Raw genomic sequence first — 23,623 nt, 5'->3', positions numbered from 1 at the left:
AACCCACTTACCTTATCAATATGTGGGTGCCAGTATTCATCATGAGTTGTCTTGGCTTCTGAGTTGTTTATTCTAGAGAAGAAGGTTGGCTTCGTCAAATACATGGAAGAGGAGCTGATACCAAAAGTGAGAGCGATTTTTTGTTGGATTCTCTGCCTCACATCACTGCAAAGGAGAAAACAGCATCTTAAGTGACTAGGACGTTGCATAGGACTCAACAGTATTTTCTCTCTATAATAATGCTTAAGCATTTATACAGCGTTTTCAAAATGCTTCACGTAAATATTTTCAGGAATCCTTAAAAAAAACAACTCTGTGTGATGCAGTCCACTAATATTATGTATTGCAAATGGTGAGCTGAGTGTGTGTGGCCTGCATAAAATCACCTAGTGAGTCCTCAGCAGAGGCAAGATCAGAATCAGACTTCCTGATAAGTACTCAGCCATCAAACGACATCATTGTCTATACTGACTTATGAGGATTCCTGAGAAAAGTGAAGCTGAGTCCTGCAGCAAGATATTGCAGTGTATCCCCACTACTACCTGACTAGGTTGCCCCAGCCACTCTGGGCAGCTTCCAGCACATACAAAAACATAATAAAACATTAAACATTAAAAACTTCCCTATACACGGCTGCCTTCAGATGTCTTCTAAAGGTTGTATATTTACTGATCTCCCTGACTTCTGATGGGAGGGCGCTCCACAGGGATTGCTGACCTGCTCTCAGCTATGCTACAGAACCACCACTCTATGAACAAACAGTGATACTACAAATTCCAGCCCACCCAGCATCAGGTGACGCACGGAACCAAGAGGCTCCCATCTGGCCCTAACAAAGCAGCAGACTCTGGCTGAGATCCTCTGACTGAGCAACTCATCACTCAGAAATAGACTAAACTGCTTTTCTAGCTGCACTGTCACTTGCTCAGCCACCTTTGGAAATATTCTCTGGCTTTCCTGACCTGATTGCACGTGTGGCAGTTCATCTGCGTGCCTACATTAAATCACTCTGCACTGGATAAGCTAGTAGAAGAGTTTCATTCAAAATAGGTAGAGAAGTTGCTCTACATTAAAGAGCTCAGGATGCAGAAAGGATACCTCTTCCTAATGCCTATTACTGGGATAACATTAGATTCAGCAGATCAAAGGAAAGAAGAATATACTGCCTTTTAATAGACTTAAGCCCAGCAAGGCTCTGTACCTGGTTATCTGGAAAGCTGTCTCTTTACTGGAAAAAAGATAAGCAAAAATGCTGCTTCTGACTGTCCTAAATTTCCATCAGTGAGAAATTTAGAAGCAAATAGCCAGTGCAGTAGACCCACATATTTGCACATGCGCAGCTTGCTATACCTTCTGTACAGGTACCCTGATGTGATGACCTTCAGAAAAGTGCAAGGCTCATCTTATTGAGCTGGTTTATGCTGGTACTACTTGGCTTGCATATTTTTTCGGAGCAAGACAGAAAGACTTCCTGAAGATATTTTCGGCCAGCATACCTGGTGGGAATAACAGGACCCAGCAGGAAATACGGCCAGCTTCCAAGCTGCACATGAGTTATTATAGTAATACGGTTTCCATCTGTCACCAAAATGCCACTTTCCTATTTCTTAGGTCTACCAGCCAAGGAAAATGGAAGTTCATTCAGAAGGAAAGCTATTTTTACCCAAGCAAATCAGTTTTTTAAAGTCTCAGGCATTTTATTTCAATAAGTGTTGCTCGGTGACGACAGCTTCTGTGCGCACTGCCTATCTCTGAAAAATCAATCCAGCCATTCAGGTAGACAATAAGCCTCTTTTGCTGCTGTTCCCTTGAGCTATCATTCTGCAGACCAATCCACCGGCTGTATTGTATTGAGAACTCCTTTTTAGAATTTATCCTGCGCTCTATGCAATACTTCTCATTATATCTATAATGAAATGGCACTCCTTAATGCAAACCATTTTCATTTGATATGATGAAAATGTATTTTAATATCAACCCATGATTCTGATGTTATGATTTTTCCAGCTATTCAAAGTATAAACCTTTTATTGCATCAGATATACTAAAATGTAGCTTCTGATAATGTAAAAAAACACCAAACCATGCGCAGCAAGCAAAGGGTGGTATTCAACAACATTTCGAGTGGTCTCATTGAAATTAAGGTATCTAATAGCATTGTGTTCATTTATTTCAATGGATCTACTCTGAATAAAACTTAGCTGAGTAACGCCCTAAATAATTACACTGAATTCATTAAAGTGGTTGGTTTTAAACCAAAAGCATCCCTCCTCCTTACTACGTGAAGCAGCACAGTACTATAACTAGTCCAAGCATTACCCACCTTGAGCATAACACAAGAGAGAAGTCAAACTATATTTCATCACCACAAGCAGCTGCTGTTTTAACAGAGTTTAAAATACACATTCACTAGTTCGGAATGTCAGCACTACTTTGCTGCCAGAAAATGCCTGGAATGCTCAGCAGATCTGCTTCTTAATGAGCCCTCAACAAGGTGTTATTTTTGTGAGTTTGTTTTTTTAAGTCCTTCATAGCTTAACACAAGTAAGTCATGATGAAGAGTGTGTTTAGCATAAACCTTAAGGTATGCAAGACACTGGGAGAAAAGTGTTGCCATTGGGAAAAGAAGATTCAGCAGAGAAAGCCTGCAGGTTTTCTCTGGCAGACAAACATTTTCTCTGCTACAGAGTCTAGATCAGGCATAGGCAAACTCGACCCTCCAGATGTTTTGGGACTACAACTCTCATCATCCCTAGCTAACAGGACCAGTGGGTCAGGGATGATGGGAGTTGTAGTCCCAAAACGTCTGGAGGGCTGAGTTTGCCTATGCCTGGTCTAGATTCAATAATGGTAGTTTTGCTTCTGTTAAATATCACACCACCACCACAAAATACACAAGTCCCATGAAACACAAAGGCAGAGGTCCAAGCTGGATAACTAGAATGAGCAGAGACAGTGGCTGTCTACAGTAAACAGGGAGGGCTGGTGAAGATAGGTTTCTGGCTTCCTGCTAACCACAGTAATTTAACTGGGAACTAGTCTAGGAAACCTCTGCTCTGTCATCCGCCCTCACACCCCTCCCCCAGAGTAAAACTGCCACTCTCCCACCTCAGTATGAAAGACCATGAATAGTGCTGACCCTCACTCCTGATTTTTTTCTTCTAAATTCTTAAATCCATTGGACAAATCCACAATAAATTTAACATTGCTAGCTTTTTTTTCTTTTTTAATGGCACCCTGTAGATGTCAGAGTGGTTGAATGGTCTCGGTCTTTTGTCAATGAACAGAGCCAATATGGTAGGGTAGAGAAGTACAGATACCGTTGTACAATGCAGAAGGCATTCCGGTGAGCTGACATTTAGAATAAAGCATCCTATTTTGGTCACATATGCCTGAGAAGGATTAATTCAAGGTCATGCATGTAGAATGAAGAACTAGACTGTTGAAAGGAGTAGAACAATTTTTCTTGCGAGCAGAGCTCTTAAGAAAGTTGGAGCATTTCAACTTGTTTTAGAAGTGGTAGCACAAATGAGGGAGGCAAGATAAAGGCAGCTATGGGTAAAATATGACAATATATTAACATGATATTGGTTAGGAAATAGAAGAAAGTGCCTAAATCTTAGAGATGTCCAATGAAACAATAGTAGGTGGTAAAGAACCTTACTAGAACCTTACTAGGCTGGTCGAACAAGTATATGAAGAATACTGTACAACTGCTTTGCTGAACACTTAATTATGGCCAAAATAGCTTTCCTCTTCTCTGCATGAAATCTTGGGTTTCCTCTTTGCCACCCCTCCCTCTAGCCTAGGGCAACCAGAGACATGATGTTAGGCAATGTGGAGATCAATCCATTAAAGTTTCCTTGTGGTAACTTGAAGAATGGGTTGTGCTCACACAAGACCTGAGTGGTTGTCACAGGGGGGGATGGGAGTTTTAAAAATATACCCCTGCCCCAAGGTTGTATGGACAGCAACTTCGGTGGTATTTTGCCTTCCTCTGCAGCTTGCTCTTTCATTCATTTGCAGCGCACCTGCTCCCTGCTTGTGGCACGGTGTGATCTGGATTGCATAGGTTAATGGGAGCTTAACCTTTGATTTAATAAAGGCTGAGCTACCAATTTCTTTGAAATGCAGCCAATGCCACATGCCTCTTTCTCCTACACTATTGAAGGGTATGTTTGACTGTTAAGGAGTCTTCTTAGCCATGTAACAAGCAATATATCTCATCAGCAGTTCAAGTATCATGCTGTGTTTAGACACACCTCTTCTAAGAGACACATTACAAATTGTCCTCATCCACACAACTAAAGTTGTACAGTGGTACCTCTGGTTACGAACTTAATTCATTCCGAAGGTCCGTCCTTAACCTGAAACAGTTCTTTACCTGCACTTTAGCTAATGGGGCCTTCCGCTGCTGCTGTGCTAACGGCACACAATTTCTGTTCTCATCCTGAGGTAAAGTTCTTAACTACTTCTGGGTTAGCGGAGTCTGTAACCCAAAGTGTTTGTAACCTGAGGTGTTTGTAACCCGAGGAGCCACTGTATTTGATATCAGTTTGGAAGACAATAAATACCCTTAATAGGGTTTTTTTTCCTTACCGATATAAATGAAAATCTTCTTCTGTAAAGGTATCATGGACTTTATCACTGAAGTATCTGTGGGGGAAGACAATTCAAAGACGGAAATAAATAATACAAAGTGCAAGTTAAATCCCTGCAGCAGCTGGTGCTTAACTTTTCTTTGCAAATTAATTTACTCAAACCAACTTTATCCCAAGCAGTTATTAAAGATCAGTAAACAAGAAGCACTCTGATGACTTAAAGGATGCTATGGTGATAGGAAAACTATTAATTCTGCAGGAAAACTGATCACCATTTGAGGGCACAAATTATTTTGCTTTCTGCATTACATTATAAATCTAAACTGTGGTGGGAGAAACTCTTACATCCAGCATCTACTGAGACAGCAAATATTTATATCTCTCCTACAGGCCCAGCTTAACACCACTTGCTAACAACACTTAGTATCACAGCTTTTTGCAAAGGCCAGCAAACTGCTGAAGAATCCATTAATTAACCTGCAGCATCGGAGCTTTTTCTCTTCCCCCACCCAAATGTCTATTCCATCCTGAAGAACCTAAGAGCACTAAAATGACCTGTATCCAAGGCACTGAATGCCAAGGTGCAACTCTACATTACCTGTACATGTTAACAAAATGCTTCCCCAAAGAAAGAGCTCCAGAGTGCAAGTCCAGAATTGAAGCCTGGGAGGGGGGGAAAATCCAAACAAGAAGAAACAAATCAGCAAAAGGAAGACTATTAAAAGGAGACTAAGTCTCTGTTCTGTGCAATCTCAGATGGTGGGTTGTATCCAACGCTCCACACAAACTGCTTGGCTGATACAACAGGACTTCTGTTTCCTCCCCCCACCGTGTACTCCCAAAATCTGCTCCAGGGGACAGGAGATACAGCACTCTTGGTTTAAAGTCGTGCTAGTTTATATATATATATGAGTCAGAAATCAAGGCACAATAGACTTATCTAGTGTTAACTTTCCCTCTTCAGCTATATCTTCCCCTAGAATTCAGTGGTGTATATTCACGTTTCAGGACCTGGCATGCAAATATTCGAATATTATCCATAACATGTTTTTCCTGCATTGATTCCTATATAGTTCTAAAGCAATTCAATTTACCACTAAGGCTGGGAGAGGAGGGAAAGATGAATCTCTTATGCTCATGCATGACCAAGAACTCATTTTCAAGGTTCTTCTTTTGACCTGCAGAAAAACTGCTGGCCTTTTTAAACCGCAGTCATTACAAAAGGCTATACACTTCACACTATCCTGTGACTTGGCCAGTCCCACATTTCCACTGTTTTAGCAGCTAAAGAAGTGACCTTTCTGCTTTCTGAAGCAGCACAAGTTTGGAGCACTGCAGGGGAAAGAAAATTATTAAGGCAATTATACTGGAAGGGTAGTTAATGGGACTTTCAGGAGCTTGTTTTTTAAAAAAACAAACAGCAGCAAAACCACACAGACAGAAAGAAAACTCTGCAATAATGTAGGCCTAAAGGGTAAATGCTTAAGATTTAAATGTGCTGGGAAATGAGAGGTTCAACTTCAGAATAGGGGAACTAATTAAATGTCAGGTGCTGAATGGACCACAGTAACAAGAGACTGTACAGTGGTACCTCGGGTTAAAAACTTAATTTGTTGTGGAGGTCCGTTCTTAACCTGAAACTGTTCTTAACCTGAAGCACCACTTTAGCTAATGGGGCCTCCCGCTGCCGCTGCACCGCCGCCACACTATTTCTGTTCTCATCCTGAAGCAAAGTTCTTAACCTGAGGTACTATTTCTGGGTTAGCAGAGTCTGTAACCTGAAGCGTCTGTAATCTGATGTGTATGTAACCCGAGGTACCACTGTATTTGCTAAATGGCTGTGCTGAAAAGAAATAAACAGCAGTTGCTTTTGCACCAAAAAATAAAAAATCTCACAGCAGATATTTTTGGGTCCATGTTCTATTCCTTGGTAATGTGGACCAAAGGATGACAAATTCACAAAAGCCTCAATTTTCGAATCAGGATTTGTGAACTGTCACAACTGCTTAGAGTTCTTGACGCTAAAGTTTTTTAATAAAAAATATGTCCAGTGAGGCTACCAGCTACCCAAACTGGACCTTCGTAGATTGAATGAAATTCAGCATCACAAAACAGGAATGTGCATCCTTGACCCTTGTAATTGGTAGGCTCTAGATCAGGGATGGGGACCACAATACCCATAATTCCTGACAATTGGCCATGTTGGCTGGGATGGATGAGAGTTGGAATCTAGCAACAACTGGGGGTAGGGGGCATTTCTGTTTTGGATTATTCTGGTCAAACACTAGGGCATTGGTCTTCTGCTCTGCCTGGTCAAGGGAGCAGTACTTAGTACCTTCTGCTTGTTATGATTTACCCTGCAACTTCTACTTTAATGACCTCAAGTATCTTTAACTGGAGATAGCTTTAGACCTAGATTTGGGTAAAGATGCTCCCAGATGGCCTTGGCAACAGGACAGAATATTGGGCAAGCCACAGCTATTCACTTGGGAAGAAAGCCCTTGGATGCAGAGAGAGAAACCCTCCACCCCTGGATTTCATCATCACGGGATTATTATTCAGATGCAACAGTAAGCTATGGTTTAGCATTATGTGCATAGTTGAATTCCAGTTTTAGGACAAACTATGGTTTGCAAACCAGTTTCTGAAACTGAGATGCAATGGCATCGCTCTTCATTCAGAAAGCAAGGATACCTCTTGACGCCACTGTCACAAGCCCACCCAGCCCTGCACTTTAGGCAAAGGTCTGCAGGGGGAGTGATAGCATGAGAAAGTAATGCTATGACTGTGCTGTACTTTCGAGAATGAGGAGCGGGGGGAAAGTCACCCTAGACTGCTGCAGGTGAACTTTCCCCTTTCCAGCACCAACTACCACTAACTGTCCATTGGAAGGACTCACAAGAAAGTGGGACAGGCAGCTGAAGACATCAGGACCTGTTCCAGCCATCTATTGTGAGCTGCCCTGCAGGAAGGTTCCTGTTGACTTGCTACATGTTGATATTGCTTATTGTGTTCATATTTAAATGCACATTGAAGTTACTTGTCAGTATCAGTATCCTGAAAGGTGGGATCTAAGCCATTGTAATAAAGAAATGTTTGCCTTCTGACTTTTGAGCCTGTCGGTTACAGTTACTGTCAACTTTTTTCCTCTGAAACCTAAGGGCTTAATCCTAACTTTTTTCTTTAAAGTTGAGATTGTTGAGATTATTTCCTTGGCTCTGTTCACTGCAGATTACAAGCCACAAACCCTACACCTATTCTCTATAGCCCATTGGTTTCCCAAAGGCAACACATGACTCACTACTAGGGCTTGGAAAATTGCAGCCATGACCATTTTTATCCCATTGTCTCTTGAAATCACCCCAGCAGATTAACTGTGCGACCGCTGTTCATTTCTTTGAGGCGGAAAATCTACATAAAGAAAGATTGTGAAACTGTCTCTGAAAATCAGTTGCCTCTCTATTATGGTGGAAGGAACCTACCTGTGTTGAATGAACCCCCAAATTTAAGCCTATGATAATCTCCCATGGCGGCCCAATGTTGCAGCAAGAGGAGATTTTGAAACAGACTGAAGAATGCATAGCCTTGACAAATTGCTTGCCGTCAGATTTAGTCAAGGCACATTTGCATCTGAATCAAGTGCAGAGAATCAAGGACCGTTATCTTGTTTTGACTCCTACCCTTTGCTCGCTGCAATGAAGTCCTTAGTGAATTATTCAGAATGGAGATGTACAATAACAAGAAAACAGAGAACAAAAGCCTCATTCATTTGATTTCTTGAAGTGCTATTAGGAGGAGTCGCATCCTCCATCATCATCCTGATCAAAATATACAGGTGCCATTTAGGTAGTTGTTAAGGTTAATTTTGAAAGGCACAGACGAGACAGCCAGTTGCGAATAAACTAATTCCATTAAGGTGAAACTCTTAGACTCTGCAGAAACAAAGTACAAGTGACTCATAGCAGAGGGAACATGAGCAGCAGGAAACAATACAAATGTCAGAAACCATATTCACTCAGTCCTTACACCTCTCATAAGTAGAATCATGCTGGATAGCATCAAGATGGAAAGAACACAATTGGAAGAACTGGAAAAGGTAATAGAAGACAAGCCCTGTATTGAATGGCTTCACATGTGTCCCAAGTTCTCAAGTCCAGGAGGTGGGAAGACAGCCAGCTCTGGACAGGGTTGCACTCCAATGGAATGAGCAGCACTGTAGCTTGGGGATAACCCTGCATCCAACACTGTCACTGAAGGCACAGGTGGCGACAGTGGTTACGACTGTCTGTTTCCAGCTCTGCCAGGTTTGCCAGCTGCGGCCCCTTTTGGGTAGAGATGACTTGGCCAGAGTACTCCATGCTCTGATAACTCCCAGATTGAAGTATTACAATGCACTTTACATGGGACTGCCCTTGAAGATGACTCAGAAACTTCAAGTGGTCCAAACTATAACAGCCAGATTACTGGTTGGAGTTCCATTTTAAACCCCCATTTTAAAACAGCTTCACTGGTAGCAGGTTTGTAGCAATGCCATTCACTTTCTTCTCATGTTCCAAAAGTATACTCACTGTTAGCAAAGTCAGTAAGATAATGTGGAAGGAGTCCAGAGAGAAAAGTTCTGATAACACTTTACTGAGGAAACTGAGCAAAACAGTGTATATTTTGAACAGAAATACGCAGAGGCTTTGTCTCTTAGTTCAGGGTTTGTACAAAGCAGGGAGACCTTCAACCAAACATGCAGAAGAACAACTCCCATAGAACTACACAGCCAATCAGAGCACATGCTACCTCAGGAAAGTTCATGCCATTCTGACTGGTTGCTAAGTAATACCACCACAAGCCCCTTGAGCCATTGACTGGCACTAATAACACCACCCTTAAATAGCATGCAGAACGATTTCTGCTGTTGCACTTCCAACACTCACAAGAATTGAAATAAGCTCCCCTCCGGTTAGCCCCAATTAGAAACTCCATATCTTCCCAATTTTGGCTCTACCATCATGGAAGGGGGCGCTTTAGAAAGAAACTTTTCTATGGATCCTTGGTGCGCAATTATTTTACCGGCTGTACTTACTCAGAAGGTAAATGGAATTTTAGCTCCTTATATTACAAAAAGTAAAGCAACATAAAAGGATAGAAGCTGCATTCAAAGGCTAAATGCAATTACGGGCATTTATTATTTCAAACCTGGTCTGATGCGTTTGGGGGCTAAATTTTGGAAAGTCATTTTCATTGCACCTTTGCAAACCATAAATCAAAACTTCAGTTCTTCAACAGACTAGCATTTTAAATATACTTTTGATTTCTCTGCATCTGGCAAATGGTCCCAAGACATCAACATGATTTACGTCACGAACAGTCCATGGCCAATTGCAGAGACACCTGTCAATCGAGCTGATTGGATTGCACTCAAAGCAATTACATTCCATATTGAACAACAGAGCCGCTTCAGCTCTCAGTAGGCTACAGAATGCAATGAAATACAGGAATAGTAAAAAGAACGTCCTTCTATCGAACAGTCTTTTACTGTGAAAGACTGCTGCCTGTCTCTGTGGGCAGAATAGAAAGGTAGCTCACTTTGTATTGCTGGGCTGCAGGAGTGCCAACTTGGCCCTGCAGCCGTGGGTGTCCGGGGCTGTGGGTGCCATGCAGCATGCATCGACCTGGCACCAAATTTTGTGGGTGCCCGGCCTCTTCATGGGGAATTTTGTGGGTGCTCGGGCACCCAGGGCCCAGGGAGTTGGCACCCATGGAGGCTGCGAGAGTGTTTGAAAGAGTGTTCACGGGGACACACAGCACTGAGAGGCCCTGGGGCACTGCAAGTACAACAGGGCACCCTGATTTCTGGTTGGGTATTGTAATGGTTCTAGGGGTTGCTCGTGCGTAAATCTACGCCACACCTGGCTAGGTTACCTGGGTGAACCCTTTCTGTCCGGACAGCCACTCACCCGTGGCTGTCTCAATCGCTGGCAGAATCCATCAGTGGGCGTTTCTTGAACTTCTTCCAGCAAAGAAGCTCTTTGACGCCTAGTCTCCGCCTACTCTCCCTGCGCGGAAGCCTTCTGTGCAGGGAGGGTGTGGGCAGTGGAGGACCCGTGCTCTCCCCGCTGGTCTCCGGCGAGGAGTCATGGAGCCACCTCGCCGATTCCCCCATCTGCCCCCCTTCTCCACTGGTGCTACGCTGAATTCCTTCCCCAGAAGATGGGCTGCTTCTCTCCCTCCCGGGACGCTCTCCGGAACCCCTCTGGAGCCCTCCCTCTCCCTCGGGCTCCGATGGCAGTTCCCTGACAGGTATGCTGCAGCTGAAGAAACACTGAAGCTGGAGCATTTACCTTTATGGTTATTGAGACCTTGGTCTCAAACCCTTTTACTTGAAAGTGCCATAGAAAGCAAGGGTGCTTTCTTCCAAGCAAATGTATTTAGGATTAAGGGATGACACAACTGAGATGGCATATAGTCTGTAACAGAACTTTTAAAAGCTTAGATACAAAAATATTCTCTTTTTTTGAAGTATACCACCTTCACTTATTTGACAATTAACTATGCAAAGTCTGGTGATGCTTCACATTCTACTGAAGGATGGTCACATTGATCTTCCATCCCATACTCCTTCTACATTAGGCATCTTTCCTCAAACTCTTTTTTTTTCCTCTGGAGGATGCAGATTGCTCAGGCATCTTCCACCATTCCTCTCCAAAAGGTCAAGAGAGATAGATTAGACTGAGTGGCAGTGTCTTGCCAATGACCACCAGTTGATGGTTATGGCCAAGCTGGGATTCATGCCCATGGGAGAAATTCACCATTGTTCTAAGGTGAATGTTCCACCAGCACAAGATTTTCAGCTTGTCAGATGGAACAATCCCTCCTCTCCTACCTGTGCTCCCCTGCACTGTTTTGGGGGTTCTTCCTCCCCTCCAAGGCAATTTCAGGGGGGCATGAGGGGGGAACCACTTTGCGCAAGTGGAAGTCCATGTGCAGGGCTCTGTGTATCGGATTAGGTGAATCCTTCCCCATGTTTCTCTAGAAGTCCAACACCCAATCCCATTTGTTTCCCCAAATGGGAGGCCTTGTTGGAGTAAAGGGGGGTGGGATAAGGAAAACACAGGATCAGAAACTACATGAGGATATTTTCCCTTGGAAGCAAGTGGAAAAGTTTCTTTTTTGCTCTGCGTGCTTCCTTTTCCCTGACCCAAGCTGCTGCCCAACTCATTCACCACCCACCATGGTACAAATGCCTGCCCCTCACTCTCAAAGCACCATGTATTAGTTCCTCCTCTTCAAGCTCAGTCTTGCCAAAAACAATCTTAATTTGCAGTTAGGAGCAAGCAGCATTGGAGCAGTTGAAGGGAAGTCTAGAATAACTATAGACAAGCAAAATATATATTTTGCCACACGGGGATGAGGGCAGAGTCCTACATTTCTTCCCCATTCCTGACACTCCTCCCCAAAACCCATTTAAAAAACAAAAATCTAAAGAATCTTGCCTGGATACCAGAAGAATGTAAAAGGTAACAGGACACTGCTCACCCCTCCGTCTGATCCTCCAAGGGAGAGTCCCTTCTCTGCTATTCTGTGGACGACACAACAATTTCAAATCAGAACTGCAGCACAGCCTTTTACCGTTTAATGCCACTTGTCAAACCAGACCTGTCACAGTTGACACAGGAGGAACAGAAAGGTCAACTTACACTGGCATAACAGTGGGCAAATCAAAATTCTTCACACATAGAACCCAGCTGGGGGGGGGGGGGAACAGAGGCAGAGCATTTCCTAGCAGAAAAAGTAGTTATATTGCAAAGCAGAGATGGCTGACCTGTAGTCAGTGAGCTAAATCTGGTTCCCTCAAATCTGTAATTTTTAAAAATGCTACATCCACTTTGACACTTTCTGGTGGGTTGACCATTCCTCAGTGCAGCCCTGTGCCCTTAAAAGGTTAGCTGCCTCAGTGCCAAGGCATCCCCAGACAATACAAAGCCCAGATTTATCCCAATCATTTCCAGGCAATGGGAAGAAGCGAAAGCAAATGCTATTTTTCTTAGTCCAGAAGTCTGGGAATTTTTGCTAATGACAAATGACCAAAGTTAAGACCATTTACTCCAGTTGCAATGAAATACTGCTCTGTCAGGATGCAAAACCCTGCATGCAGAATGAAAGAGTTTAATGGCTCAGTTGAGGTGAAAGAAGATTCCCCACCTTACTGCAGAAACTGCTGCAAAGTGGGAACACAGTGAATTAAAGTAACCCCACTTCTTCCTATTGCTAACTGCAGAATATTTACACAATGCCCTGGTTCAGACGCACATTTCCCAGCTTTCTGAACCATAGTTTAGCAGCCAGGAACAAGCACTTTTACAGTCCGTTCCCCCCACCCCACCCGCCTCCACAGGATGCCAGTCCCAGTTAGCTTAAACTTCTGGTCCCCACTGTGTTTAAAATTAGGCGCTGTGATTTAATGTCAGTTTACTAACCAGAATCTTAAAATTGCAGTTTACACATAGCTTAACATCCTGGTAAGTAAACTAACACTTAAGGAATTTCAGGAATAGCAGGTAACAATAGCTTTAGCTAATCAAATCACTATGTCAAGGTTGGATGTGAGCAGAAGGGGTGAGAGAACATACTAAACGGCTATTCTTGGTCATGGCAAATACTTGGCCTAGAGTGAAGGCAAGCTCAACACCATACAGAAGCTTTCTAGCCTGTGTATTTGCAGTAAACACTTGTAAAGCAAATGCATATTTTGGTGGAAAACAGGCTTCTAGAGACCTGGGTTCCAGGCTCTCAATTGCTTAGCATTTGGGAGTGGGATGCAAGATTTGGAGCCTTGGTTTAAAACTCTGAGTAGACTTAACCACTCGTAATGCTGCTGCCAACATACCACTTAACTGTAATTAAGGCAATTGGTAAGAATTCACAGTCCAAAGCAAGCGTTAATTCCATGGCCCACACATAAATTGCTTATCCATGATTAGGCTGCTGGGAGCCTTACATCTCCAAAATCCCAATTTGCAAATGTTCCATGGACTCCTTGATCAACTTGTTCTCTCACCCTCAGCCCCCAATTTATAAATGGGAACAATGACCCCTCTCACAATGGCATTGAATGCAAGCTCACAATAAAAGCATGAAACATCTTTCCTATTAAAAAGCTCTACAGAAGTGCTCACTAATAATTAAGAGATGCATGAACTATAGGAAACTTGCCTCAGATTAACTGAGATATTACCGGAAGTCCCTCCCCCCCCCCCCCGAAAAAAATGGGGGGAAACCTAGGTAACTCCAAACCAATGAAAGCCTTAAACAATTACCTTTCCCCACCTGCCCTTGCAGCTGTCCTTGCAGCATCTTTGCCACCTCACAACCTAATGGAGCAAAGCAAAGTACTGTATGTGGGTAAAAGGTAGAAAAAGGCTGCAGGTCAAAAACCAGGAGGGCAGGAAGGGAGCTGAAGTCCCTTTGTGTTGGGGACTAGACTCTTATGATCTCTGAATTGCAGGGGGTTGGACCAGATGTCTCTTTGGGTCCCTTCCAACTCTGCAATTTCCCACCCCCTAAATTTGATGCTGCAGCCTCCTCCTACTTCCCACCTCCACTGGAAGTTATTTCACTAATTTCAATGGGGACTGCAAGGAAGCTCCCAGAGCAGATTCAGAAGGCATGGGTGGCTCTGTATCCCCTTTCTAACCTTCCCCACAGAGCCAAATGGCAGAGGTGGATGGCATTATCCTTCAGGTTGGATGAAGTTCCAAGTGGGATGGGAGTTTGCCCCTAAATTTAGTTTGAGCCTGACTCAGGCGACTTTCACCTACTGTATACCATCATCATAAACTTTATTGCACCAGCCGAAGGCCATGGCATCATTCACAAAGGGAAAAAAAAAAACCCAACAACAATAACCATAAAAACCATAAAAACATCAGGCACTGCAAATACAATAAACCACGGTCACGTCTCCTAGAAATTATTTGTTGCATACGATAGAATAGCAGGGGGTTCTCAGATAGAATGTGCCAGCTTAAATGTCCGAATCACCTTTGCAATTGACCGCTATTGTATCTAGTTCTTTTCTCCTGATCTTCTCAGCTGGCCACGCATATAGTGCTACTTTATAAGTCATCAGTATCACTCAGCAGCCATTTCACCCTTTCCACCCTATTCGAGTGTGTTCCATTCGTAAGCAGGAGTTTTATAAATCGGTCTCTTGGTTCTATATATAGCGGGCATTGCAACAAATAGTGGTACAGGTCCTCTACGCAAGGTTGCCCACACAGACAAAGTCTCTCCTTGTACTGTACTTTGCCGTACCGACCACCCACCACCGCCAAGGGCATCGATTAGAATCGTAATTCTGTAAAAGCGATTCTTAGTAAGGCAAGTGGGAGCTTTGTCAGATAACTAGCTCAGATGTGCTCCGTTTTGATAAGTGGAAACCATGGTGAACTTTTGGTAGAGGTTAAATCTCTTTCTGCATCGGACCTGAAGAGACAATCTCTTAAGTGCCTCTTATCCATCTTCATGATCACCTGAAGACCTTGTAATTGATATTGGGTCAAGAGGCGTTGGATGCACTTACTGTATACAGGCACCCCTAACCATTATCCTGCACAGAAGCAGTGTCCACACTGGCTGTGAACCCCTGAAATATAATATGGCAGAGAAAAGAAAGGACCCTGCCGGGATATAAACACCCATCCTTTCTTCCCGTCTGAAAGGCACAAAAATAGCAACAATAGTGTCAACTTTCAAAAAAGGAAAACAAAAGCATTATCCTAAAGCCTTTAAGACGATTTCTGAAAAGAAAATTTACCTACGGATTCTCTCAGCTTCCTCCCTGCTTATTATGGCATCTGTTATCCCTCTTCCACACTTCCGAGGAGTGCAGCCTAGAACAGACATATAAGGAGAGAGACAGAAAAGAAAGTTCAAACATCCATCACCTTCTTCATCTGCTTTTACATGTGCCATAAAAAACAACAACAACAACTTCTACTCTCTCGGGAAATTTACTAAGATTGTAGTGCAAAGCATGGGATCTGCTGTGGTTTGCAGAACATCAGTGATTTAAGCTACCAATGATAAACATGTTTCTAATCCTCATGGCTGGACAGTAAACCTTGAATCAAGCCACTGGAAATGACCCACAAACCTGAGCCACAATTATGGGACTTTTGCATTCTATAATTCTTCACATCACCATAACCCTGAATTCACGTTTCCTTATAACCAATGCATAGTTAATGATATGTTCTTTGTTTCTCTCCTTGCCTTCTTTCAACAAAGAACTTTACCAAAAAAAAAAAAAAAACCGGAAGTGAACGTTACCTGATTGCAAATGCTGAATTTTTGGTTGATGAAAAAGTTTCAGTATGAAACTTCTGACACCCACCCATGTCATTACAGTTAATATATTCACTTAATTCGCCCAGTGGTTTTTATATGTCATGGAAAGCAATATTACTTCTTTTTTGAGTTGCTTTATTGTCTTCTGGCTGTTATACATAAGCAAGAGACTGTGGCATTCTAAGTCCACAGTTGGAGAAAGAATGGCCTTGCAGATGGTGTTGGATTCCAGCTCCTATCACCTTTGATCCTTAGCTATCCTGACTGGGGCAGATGGAAGTTGGTGTCCCGACAGCTTTTGAGGAGCAAAAGGCTCCCCATCTCTGTTCTCATCAGACATACTACAGGGAAGCCTGTACACTTTGAAATGATTAAGTTTCAAAAGCAAGCATGCAAATTCTTACATATATATATTCCTTGCTTTCCATGAAACAAATCTATTATCTAATCCATCAAAAGAAATAGACTTGATACACTTGGGGGAATGTGCAGCTTGCTACAGATGTTTGCATACAGAATCTCTGGAAGAATTTTGGATTACTTAAGACCTCTAGCAGATTGGAGGTTCTTGCCCATAACAGAGTTTAAACTGACTTTGAAAATGATAAAGTCGGTTTGAAACCAATTTACTCATCTTTAATCATTCCCTCAATCCTGGAGAAAATAAAATGTACGAAACACCCAGAAATCCACAGTAGATCTCAACATGTACATAATATGTACATAAATACCCTGTCTGAAATATTCCAATCAACTGAACAATCAAGACAATCATCTTTAACATAGCAAGTTTTCTTATTCTGTGCAAGTACTGCAAACAGCTCATATTAGGAATCTGTTCTGCCTACTTCTTTTTACATCTTTGACATCTACAACACCATCTCAACATTTCAGACAGAAGCAGGGGAATAAACATTGATTAAACTTCAAATGAAGTAAGCAACAAATACTGAGTTATGAGGTTGATATTTGGGAATAAATAAGATCTCTGAGAATTAAGGAACCTTCAGGATGAGGAAAAAGCTGAGTGAAAGAATGACAGAAGGAAAAAATAAAAAGGAATATACTATTTATACAGAAAACCATAAGAGTTCTGTTTAAGTAAAAAGTGACTCTTAACTTTGTAGGACCATTTATTACCATTCAAACCAGTACATTAGGCAAGAGTTAGAAGTGACTTCTCTCCTTCACATTGAGGGAGGGGGCTTTTTCTGGGTGCATGTGAAGTGGTTGACCCTCTGATCCCTCTTATCTGCTTGCCAATTGCCACTAGGGAGCCAATATATTAAAAAAGCAATGGCAGAAAACTCCCCACCCACCATCATTCAGGAACAAAAAAACCTGCAGGAGTGCAGGCTGGGATGGAGAAATGAAATAAAGTTATGTTTATGACTGGGCAAAAGGTACATTCTGATGTGAATTGGGGGGAATGGTTGGGGGGGGGGGGAGAAATGGGGTAAAGAAAGATGCCAACTGCTAAAATATTGGGGGAGAAAGAAGGAATCCTTTTCTGCTTCTTAAGTTGGAACCATGATACCAGTAAGGTGACAGGGAGATGTATATTTCTTGCCATAAAATGTGAAATAGCCTCCCAATAGCTGTTTGTCCCTTTGCCTTTGGCCACTTTTAAGCAGGCATATAAGACTCTATGATTCCAGCAGGCATTTTCTAGCCAAATAAAATGATGGTGTGGTCCTTTTGGTGCTGTTTTTACATCTCCATGTATCTTTTATTTTACTGAGAGGTTCATTTAAAATTTCATGGTGACTTGTGTTTTTAATTTCTAAGTCACCTTGATTTGGATTTTAATCATGTCCAAAACAATGAATAATCTCAAAATACTGTGCTAACCAGCTTGCACCAGTGTGGTAATCTCATCAAACAGCTGCACTAGACACGACTACACTGTGACACCAGGCAAGAGATAGGAAGCAGCACTGATCCAACAATTACAGCAATGGATCAACTCTGAAACAGGCAGGATATAAACTGCAACTGCCAACCCTCTCCTTGAGATCACCGAACTGGATTAGATCTGGGCAATCACCAAGTTGGACACAAAACATTTATCTAGAGAGATAATCAGAAGCTTCCTAAAAGTGCAGAAAGCTCTCACTTCCAAGAGCAGGATGGATACAGAATAGAACATCATAAGCATCTCAAGAGTGCCCTCAAGTGGGAACTTGGTAACATAGGACAGAGAAAGGCAGCAGAAATGAAAAGCAAGGACAGAAGAGTTCTGCTGGATCAGACTGAAAACCTACTTAGTCCAGCATCCTGTTTCCTACAGTGGTCAACCAGATGACTCTGAGAATCCCATATGCAGAAGATGAGGGCACTCTCTTGCTGTCATCCCCCAGGGACACCAATTCAAAGGAATGGTGCAATTGATTTACATACTACAGTGGTACTTCGGGTTAAGTACTTAATTCATTCCGGAGGTCCGTTCTTAACCTGAAACTGTTCTTAACCTGAAGCACCACTTTAGCTAATGGGGCCTCCTGCTGTCGCCGTGCTGCCGGAGCACGATTTCTGTTCTCATCCTGAAGCAAAGTTCTTAACCCGAGGTACTATTTCTGGGTTAGCGGAGTCTGTAACCTGAAGCGTATGTAACTTGAAGTGTATGTAACCCGAGGTACCACTGTACCTCCAAGATGTATGCCATATAACTTAATAGTCAATGGTAAGTCTTATCCTCCATGAATTTGTCTCATCCCCTTTTAAAGCCATCCAAGTTGGTGACCAGCACTACATCTTGTGACAGTTAAACTATGGAATTCTCTCTATGTGCTGTGTGAAGTAGCACTTCCGTTTGCATGTCCTAAATCTCCCACCATTCTATATGCCTGATAATCTTACCTTTAACAATGCTTTCCACCAGTTTACCCAAAGATGTAAATTTGACCAGCCCATAATTTCATGGATTTCCACTGGTCCCTTTAAAAAAAGCCTGGTCAATTTCTAATCCTCAAGTACGGAGGCCAACTGTGAAGGTCGGGTTTATGTTATAACACTAGCAATCTCCCATTTCAGTCCTTCATGAACCACCTGAACTGTTTGAACCACCTGAATTTGTTAATTTTTTAATTTGCCGGTAAACTGGAATTTAATCTCGTCTCACTATTTGCCTCAACACTCCTAACCCCTTCTTGGAAATCTCTGTTCAAGCACAAGTTATCTACTGGCAAAAGTATCCACCCACCTTACATCTTAAAAGTGAAAATAGATGCAAATAGTTCATTTAAGCTTCTTTGTAAACTTCTTATTTTCCTTTAGCAGTTTCAACCTCCTTATTGTCTAGAAGTCCTACCTACCCACAAAATGATTTCCTGTTTCTGAAGTATGAAAAAGATTGGGGGGGGGGGGAATATATTTTTAGGAATATGTTCCTAAAATTGCTATCCTCTTTTACTTTTTGTTTCCCTCATTTATTTGTGCAAAGCTTTCATTTTTTGTAGGAAGTTTTCATTTTCTGGCTTCCTTGACTCTACTCATGAACCATGCAGATATCCTCTTTGATTTGGTAGTAGCTTTCCTGACTCATGGTATACATTTTAGCTGAGAATCAATTTCTATGGTTTTGAGCAACACCCAAGCATTGTGCAGTTTTTTCACCCTACTTACTTTCCCTTTCAGTTGCCTTTTTACCAGCCCCTCATTTTTAGGATGTTTCCTCCTTTGAAACCAAATGTGATCAGTTTGGATTTCCATGGCAACTGTCCACTTAGAAATATGTTGAATTTGATAGTACAATGACCACCCATTTCTCATTGATGCAACAACACTGCCAGATCTTATGTGTCACTTGGGGTTACGTCCAGGGTTTGCCTCCCCTCTGGTCGGTTCGATTTTGACATTCTTAATTATGATCTCTCTAGCCATCTCCTCATGTGCAATAGAAACCTCAGAAAAAGAGGCAAAATCTAGTCCAATTGAGGGGACATCAATGCAGGCAGGAGAAGAAAGCATTAGATTTATCCCGAATTGTGTCTTTCCTTCATTGCTCAAGTAGAAGGGGGCAGATGTACAGTGATATTACAGCAAAGAGCCTGTGACAGCTATTGCTTCTGAGGTGACAGGAGACCTGTGACAGTTTAGAGTTACATTTTCCTGTTTTTTGGCAAGCCTTCTTCAGCACTGCACTAGCACAAGTCATGATGCACAAATACCTTCAAAACGTTTGTGGCTGTCATAGTCCTCTGAGCAGGGTACTTCGATGAATTTGTATTGTAGGCTTTCACCTTGATGGGCCAGTACTTCAGTAACTCCGTCTTCGCCAAGCAAGTAGCTGCCACTCAGGAGGTAGCCGAGCATGGCAGATGACAGGAGGAATGCCACTTTCAGCCACTTCCGGCGTGAGTCTTTCTGGACACTGCCTTTCACGCCACTGAAAATGAAAAAACAAAACAAAATCCCCTTGTAAGAGAACAGCAACTCCAACCACGGTGTTGCATTTTAATAAAGAGGTATTATTTGAGAGGCAAATCCCCACCTGCAGAAATGGAGGCTATTGGAGCAAGTGAAATGGGCACTAGCAAGAGGAACATGCCAGTGATCTGACTTAAGAGTGTAGACAGAGGGCTAGATTCCACTAACTCAGGGTCTAGCAGAAGCCAGCGCAAGACTCTTGCTAGTGTAATGGGGCTTCTCCGCACACAGACATGACCTCCCACAAATCCAGTATGGAGGATCAGAAGAAACCCCAGAACAGTGCATGATGGGGAAGAAGGGACACCTTTCCATCTTGCAAGCAAAAATTCTTGCACTGACAAAATGGTCAATTTAGTATGACAAATTCCATTCCAAGCATCTATAAATGTGATTTGCAACATGTACTCTATAAATGAAGGGCATAAACTGAAAATCTTACTTTGTGGGTCACCTCTGCAGACAGTCTATTAAACAGACTGTGCACATTAATCAAGAGCCAGGCAAAAGGAGTTCAAAATTCATAGTATTTAGAAGTTGGTCCTTACTACAAGATTACCTAGGAGAGTATTGGCTTGTCATCATTTCAGCCATTTACAGATCTTCACCCTTGAAACCAGCAATGGAGAACCTCTAGCCCTTATTAGGCCTGCCATGCCTCACCACTTGGCCCATGCAGTCATTTCAGCCAAGCTACACTCACCTAACCTATACCTCATGCCATATATGATGTCAGGTGTAGGGCAAGTAAAGATGCAGCTGGGCCAAAAGAGCTGAACGGTACCTACAAGTGCAAAGACCTGTGGAAGCCACTGTATACCCAGCTCTCTATCCATTAGCTGATTGGCAAGTTTTGTGGTGTGCTGTGCACCTGGCTTTGCAAGCACTGACAGTCAGACTTTTATTTCAAATTGCATGTGCCAAAGTTGGTCACCTGACATCAGGTGATTGACAGGAGGGTGACCTGTTAGGATCTGCCCCCCTCTGCCTGACCACTGCCTCCTCCCCACCCTTGTTCTAAACACACATGGGCACAGAAGGAACCAGATACCATGTGTATCTGAAGAAGTGTGCATGCACACGAAAGCTCATACCAAGAACTAACTTAGTTGGTCTTTAAGGTGCTACTGGAAGGGAAAAAAATTTTTTTGTTTTGACTATGGCAGACCAACACGGCTACCTATCTGTAACCAGATACCATGGGCCAAGTACATGTGAACTCCAGCATAAGCCTATCAAAGTTCAGTGGTACCTCGGGTTAAGTACTTAATTCGTTCCGGAGGTCCGTTCTTAACCTGAAACTATTCTTAACCTGAAGCACCACTTTAGCTAATGGGGCCTCTCGCTGCTGCCGCACCGCTGCTGCGCGATTTCTGTTCTCATCCTGAAGCAAAGTTCTTAACCCAAGGTAATATTTCTGGGCTAGCGGAGTCTGTAACCTGAAGCATCTGTAACCCGAGGTACCACTGTTTACCTTTGACTCAAAAGCCTGGTTCAGATGGAGCTCCAAATCCATCATCCAATCTCAGCTGTGAGAAAAACAGCCTGAAGCTGCTGAAAAATTCATCCCGAACAATTCACTCTTCATTAATAAGACATGCTTTACTATAAATATCTGCTCCTCTGAATTCCATAGAGACTCTGAACACCTGTGCTCCAACTGTTCTCTCTGAATCAACATAATCAGTAGTGGAGACGGAAAGGGTGTTTTTATAAGAAATGCTGCATACCCTCAATGCTTTATTGTGCCATCCTTCCCCTTGAATATGGGGTTGAATCCAATGTTAGTTATACTCAAAGCAGATCCACTGAAATAGATGGACATGCCTATGTTGGATGCAACCCATGGTCTTCTCTTCTTTCCTCACAACAACTTGCAAGACAGATTAGGATGAGCATCTGTGACTGGTCCACAATTACCCAGTGAGCTTCAGACTTCTCCCTTGGTCTAAAGCCAACACTGCAACTGCTGCTACTAGGCAGTAATTGAGAGTGTGTTAAAGAAAAGGAACATAATGACCCTAAAGTAATGCATGAATCAATGCTAGCAAGCTTGCTACAGGGGTGTCAAACCCAGGAAAGTACTATGTGAAGAATACTCAAGAAAATAATTAAGACTCAGCAAAAAGGGGGGGGGGTTAGTTCTATAGAAAATTCACATTCAGTGTACTACCAGTTACACACTTTCCCCCAATGTATCCATCTGTAATCTTCACCCATCACACTGAACAGAAGTACAAGGTATCATATCACTACAAGTGCTTGTGTGAGTGTGTACATTTGTTGGTTTTTCCTGCTCTATTATTATACACAGACCCTACACTCATTGAACTTTACATATGAACGGCCCTGTAGTGTTTTCCACATGTGGCAGGCAACTGAAGACCACGCCTTCTAAGATTCAGGCATCAACTGGGGGGGAAAGCCAACATTTCTGACCCCACGCAGCAAGGAATAAGCAAGCTCCACCGAACTCAACGGATCTTCCTCCAGCGAGTTTCATAGGTAAAAAAAAAAGGTAAAGGACCCCTGGACAGTTAAGTCCAGTCAAAGGCGACTATGGGGTTGCGGCGCTTATACAGGATTACAACGGAGTAGTAGAAGCCGTATTTCCTGCTTACTGTCCCCAGCCTGGGCCTGGGACCACACTCAGGATGGATTTCCCTGCGCCGACACGCAACACACACCCCCCAACCCCATGCACACAGGGTTACTTGAAAAGCAGCCCCACTGAATTCATCTGAAGATTGCTCCTAGATTAGCACGCTAGGATCGCAGTCACACCCTCCGAAGCCAAACCAACTGGAAAAAGTGTCTCCCTACCATCTCATCAGATTATTGATATACGGGCAGAATGCTGGCATTGATGAGGACCAAGCGTTTAGTATTAGAGGGGCGGGGCAAGGTTTTGAGGGCGCTCTCCCGGGAATGCAGCCCCTGGAGGGAGAAGAGGACAAAAGACGCGCGCACCCTCCTGACTCCGCTTGCAACTCGCAACCCCATGTCCCCTCCGGCCGTGGCCACGCGGCACTCGCCGGACAAAAGGAGGTACCTGCTGAGACGACGGCGCTCCTCCGCCCGAGCCCCTGCGCCAGCCCCGCCGCTCTCCGGAGTGCGGGAACCCGCTCGCCGCTGCGGAGCCATCGCGCGGGAGCTGAGCAGCTGCGCACGGGGCGGGAGGATGTGTCAGCCTCAGAGCTTCCACTCCAAGCAGCCGGGAGCAGAAGGCGGGAGAGAGAGCGCGAGAGCGAGAC

At 43.2% G+C, this 23,623-nt stretch overlaps 1 protein-coding gene across 2 annotated transcripts in view; it reads right to left on the bottom strand.

Moving 5' to 3' along the window:
- The window catches only part of OGFOD3 (2-oxoglutarate and iron dependent oxygenase domain containing 3), a 39,058-nt gene that overhangs the window by 14,631 nt on the left and 804 nt on the right, over positions 1 to 23,623 (bottom strand). Inside the window, exons 1-7 of one of the 2 annotated variants that reach the window (XM_083597952.1) lie at positions 23,422 to 23,602; positions 20,111 to 20,328; positions 15,409 to 15,484; positions 12,129 to 12,171; positions 5,200 to 5,264; positions 4,600 to 4,656; positions 12 to 165 (exon numbers count right to left, since the gene is read on the bottom strand). In XM_083597952.1, coding sequence (XP_083454078.1) covers positions 12 to 165; positions 4,600 to 4,656; positions 5,200 to 5,264; positions 12,129 to 12,171; positions 15,409 to 15,484; positions 20,111 to 20,328; positions 23,422 to 23,513 — 705 coding nt within the window. In that variant the 5' untranslated portion in view covers positions 23,514 to 23,602. Of the gene's footprint in view, positions 1 to 11; positions 166 to 4,599; positions 4,657 to 5,199; positions 5,265 to 12,128; positions 12,172 to 15,408; positions 15,485 to 20,110; positions 20,329 to 23,421; positions 23,603 to 23,623 lie in introns of those variants that run through there. The other variant, XM_083597953.1, reaches the window with a different exon arrangement.

Source organism: Podarcis filfolensis (genome assembly GCF_964270895.1).
Source record: "Podarcis filfolensis genome assembly, chromosome: 2".
Classification (NCBI taxonomy): domain Eukaryota; kingdom Metazoa; phylum Chordata; class Lepidosauria; order Squamata; family Lacertidae; genus Podarcis; species Podarcis filfolensis.
Note: the sequence above shows the minus strand (reverse complement) of the source record. Positions and strands in the feature narration are given on the sequence as shown.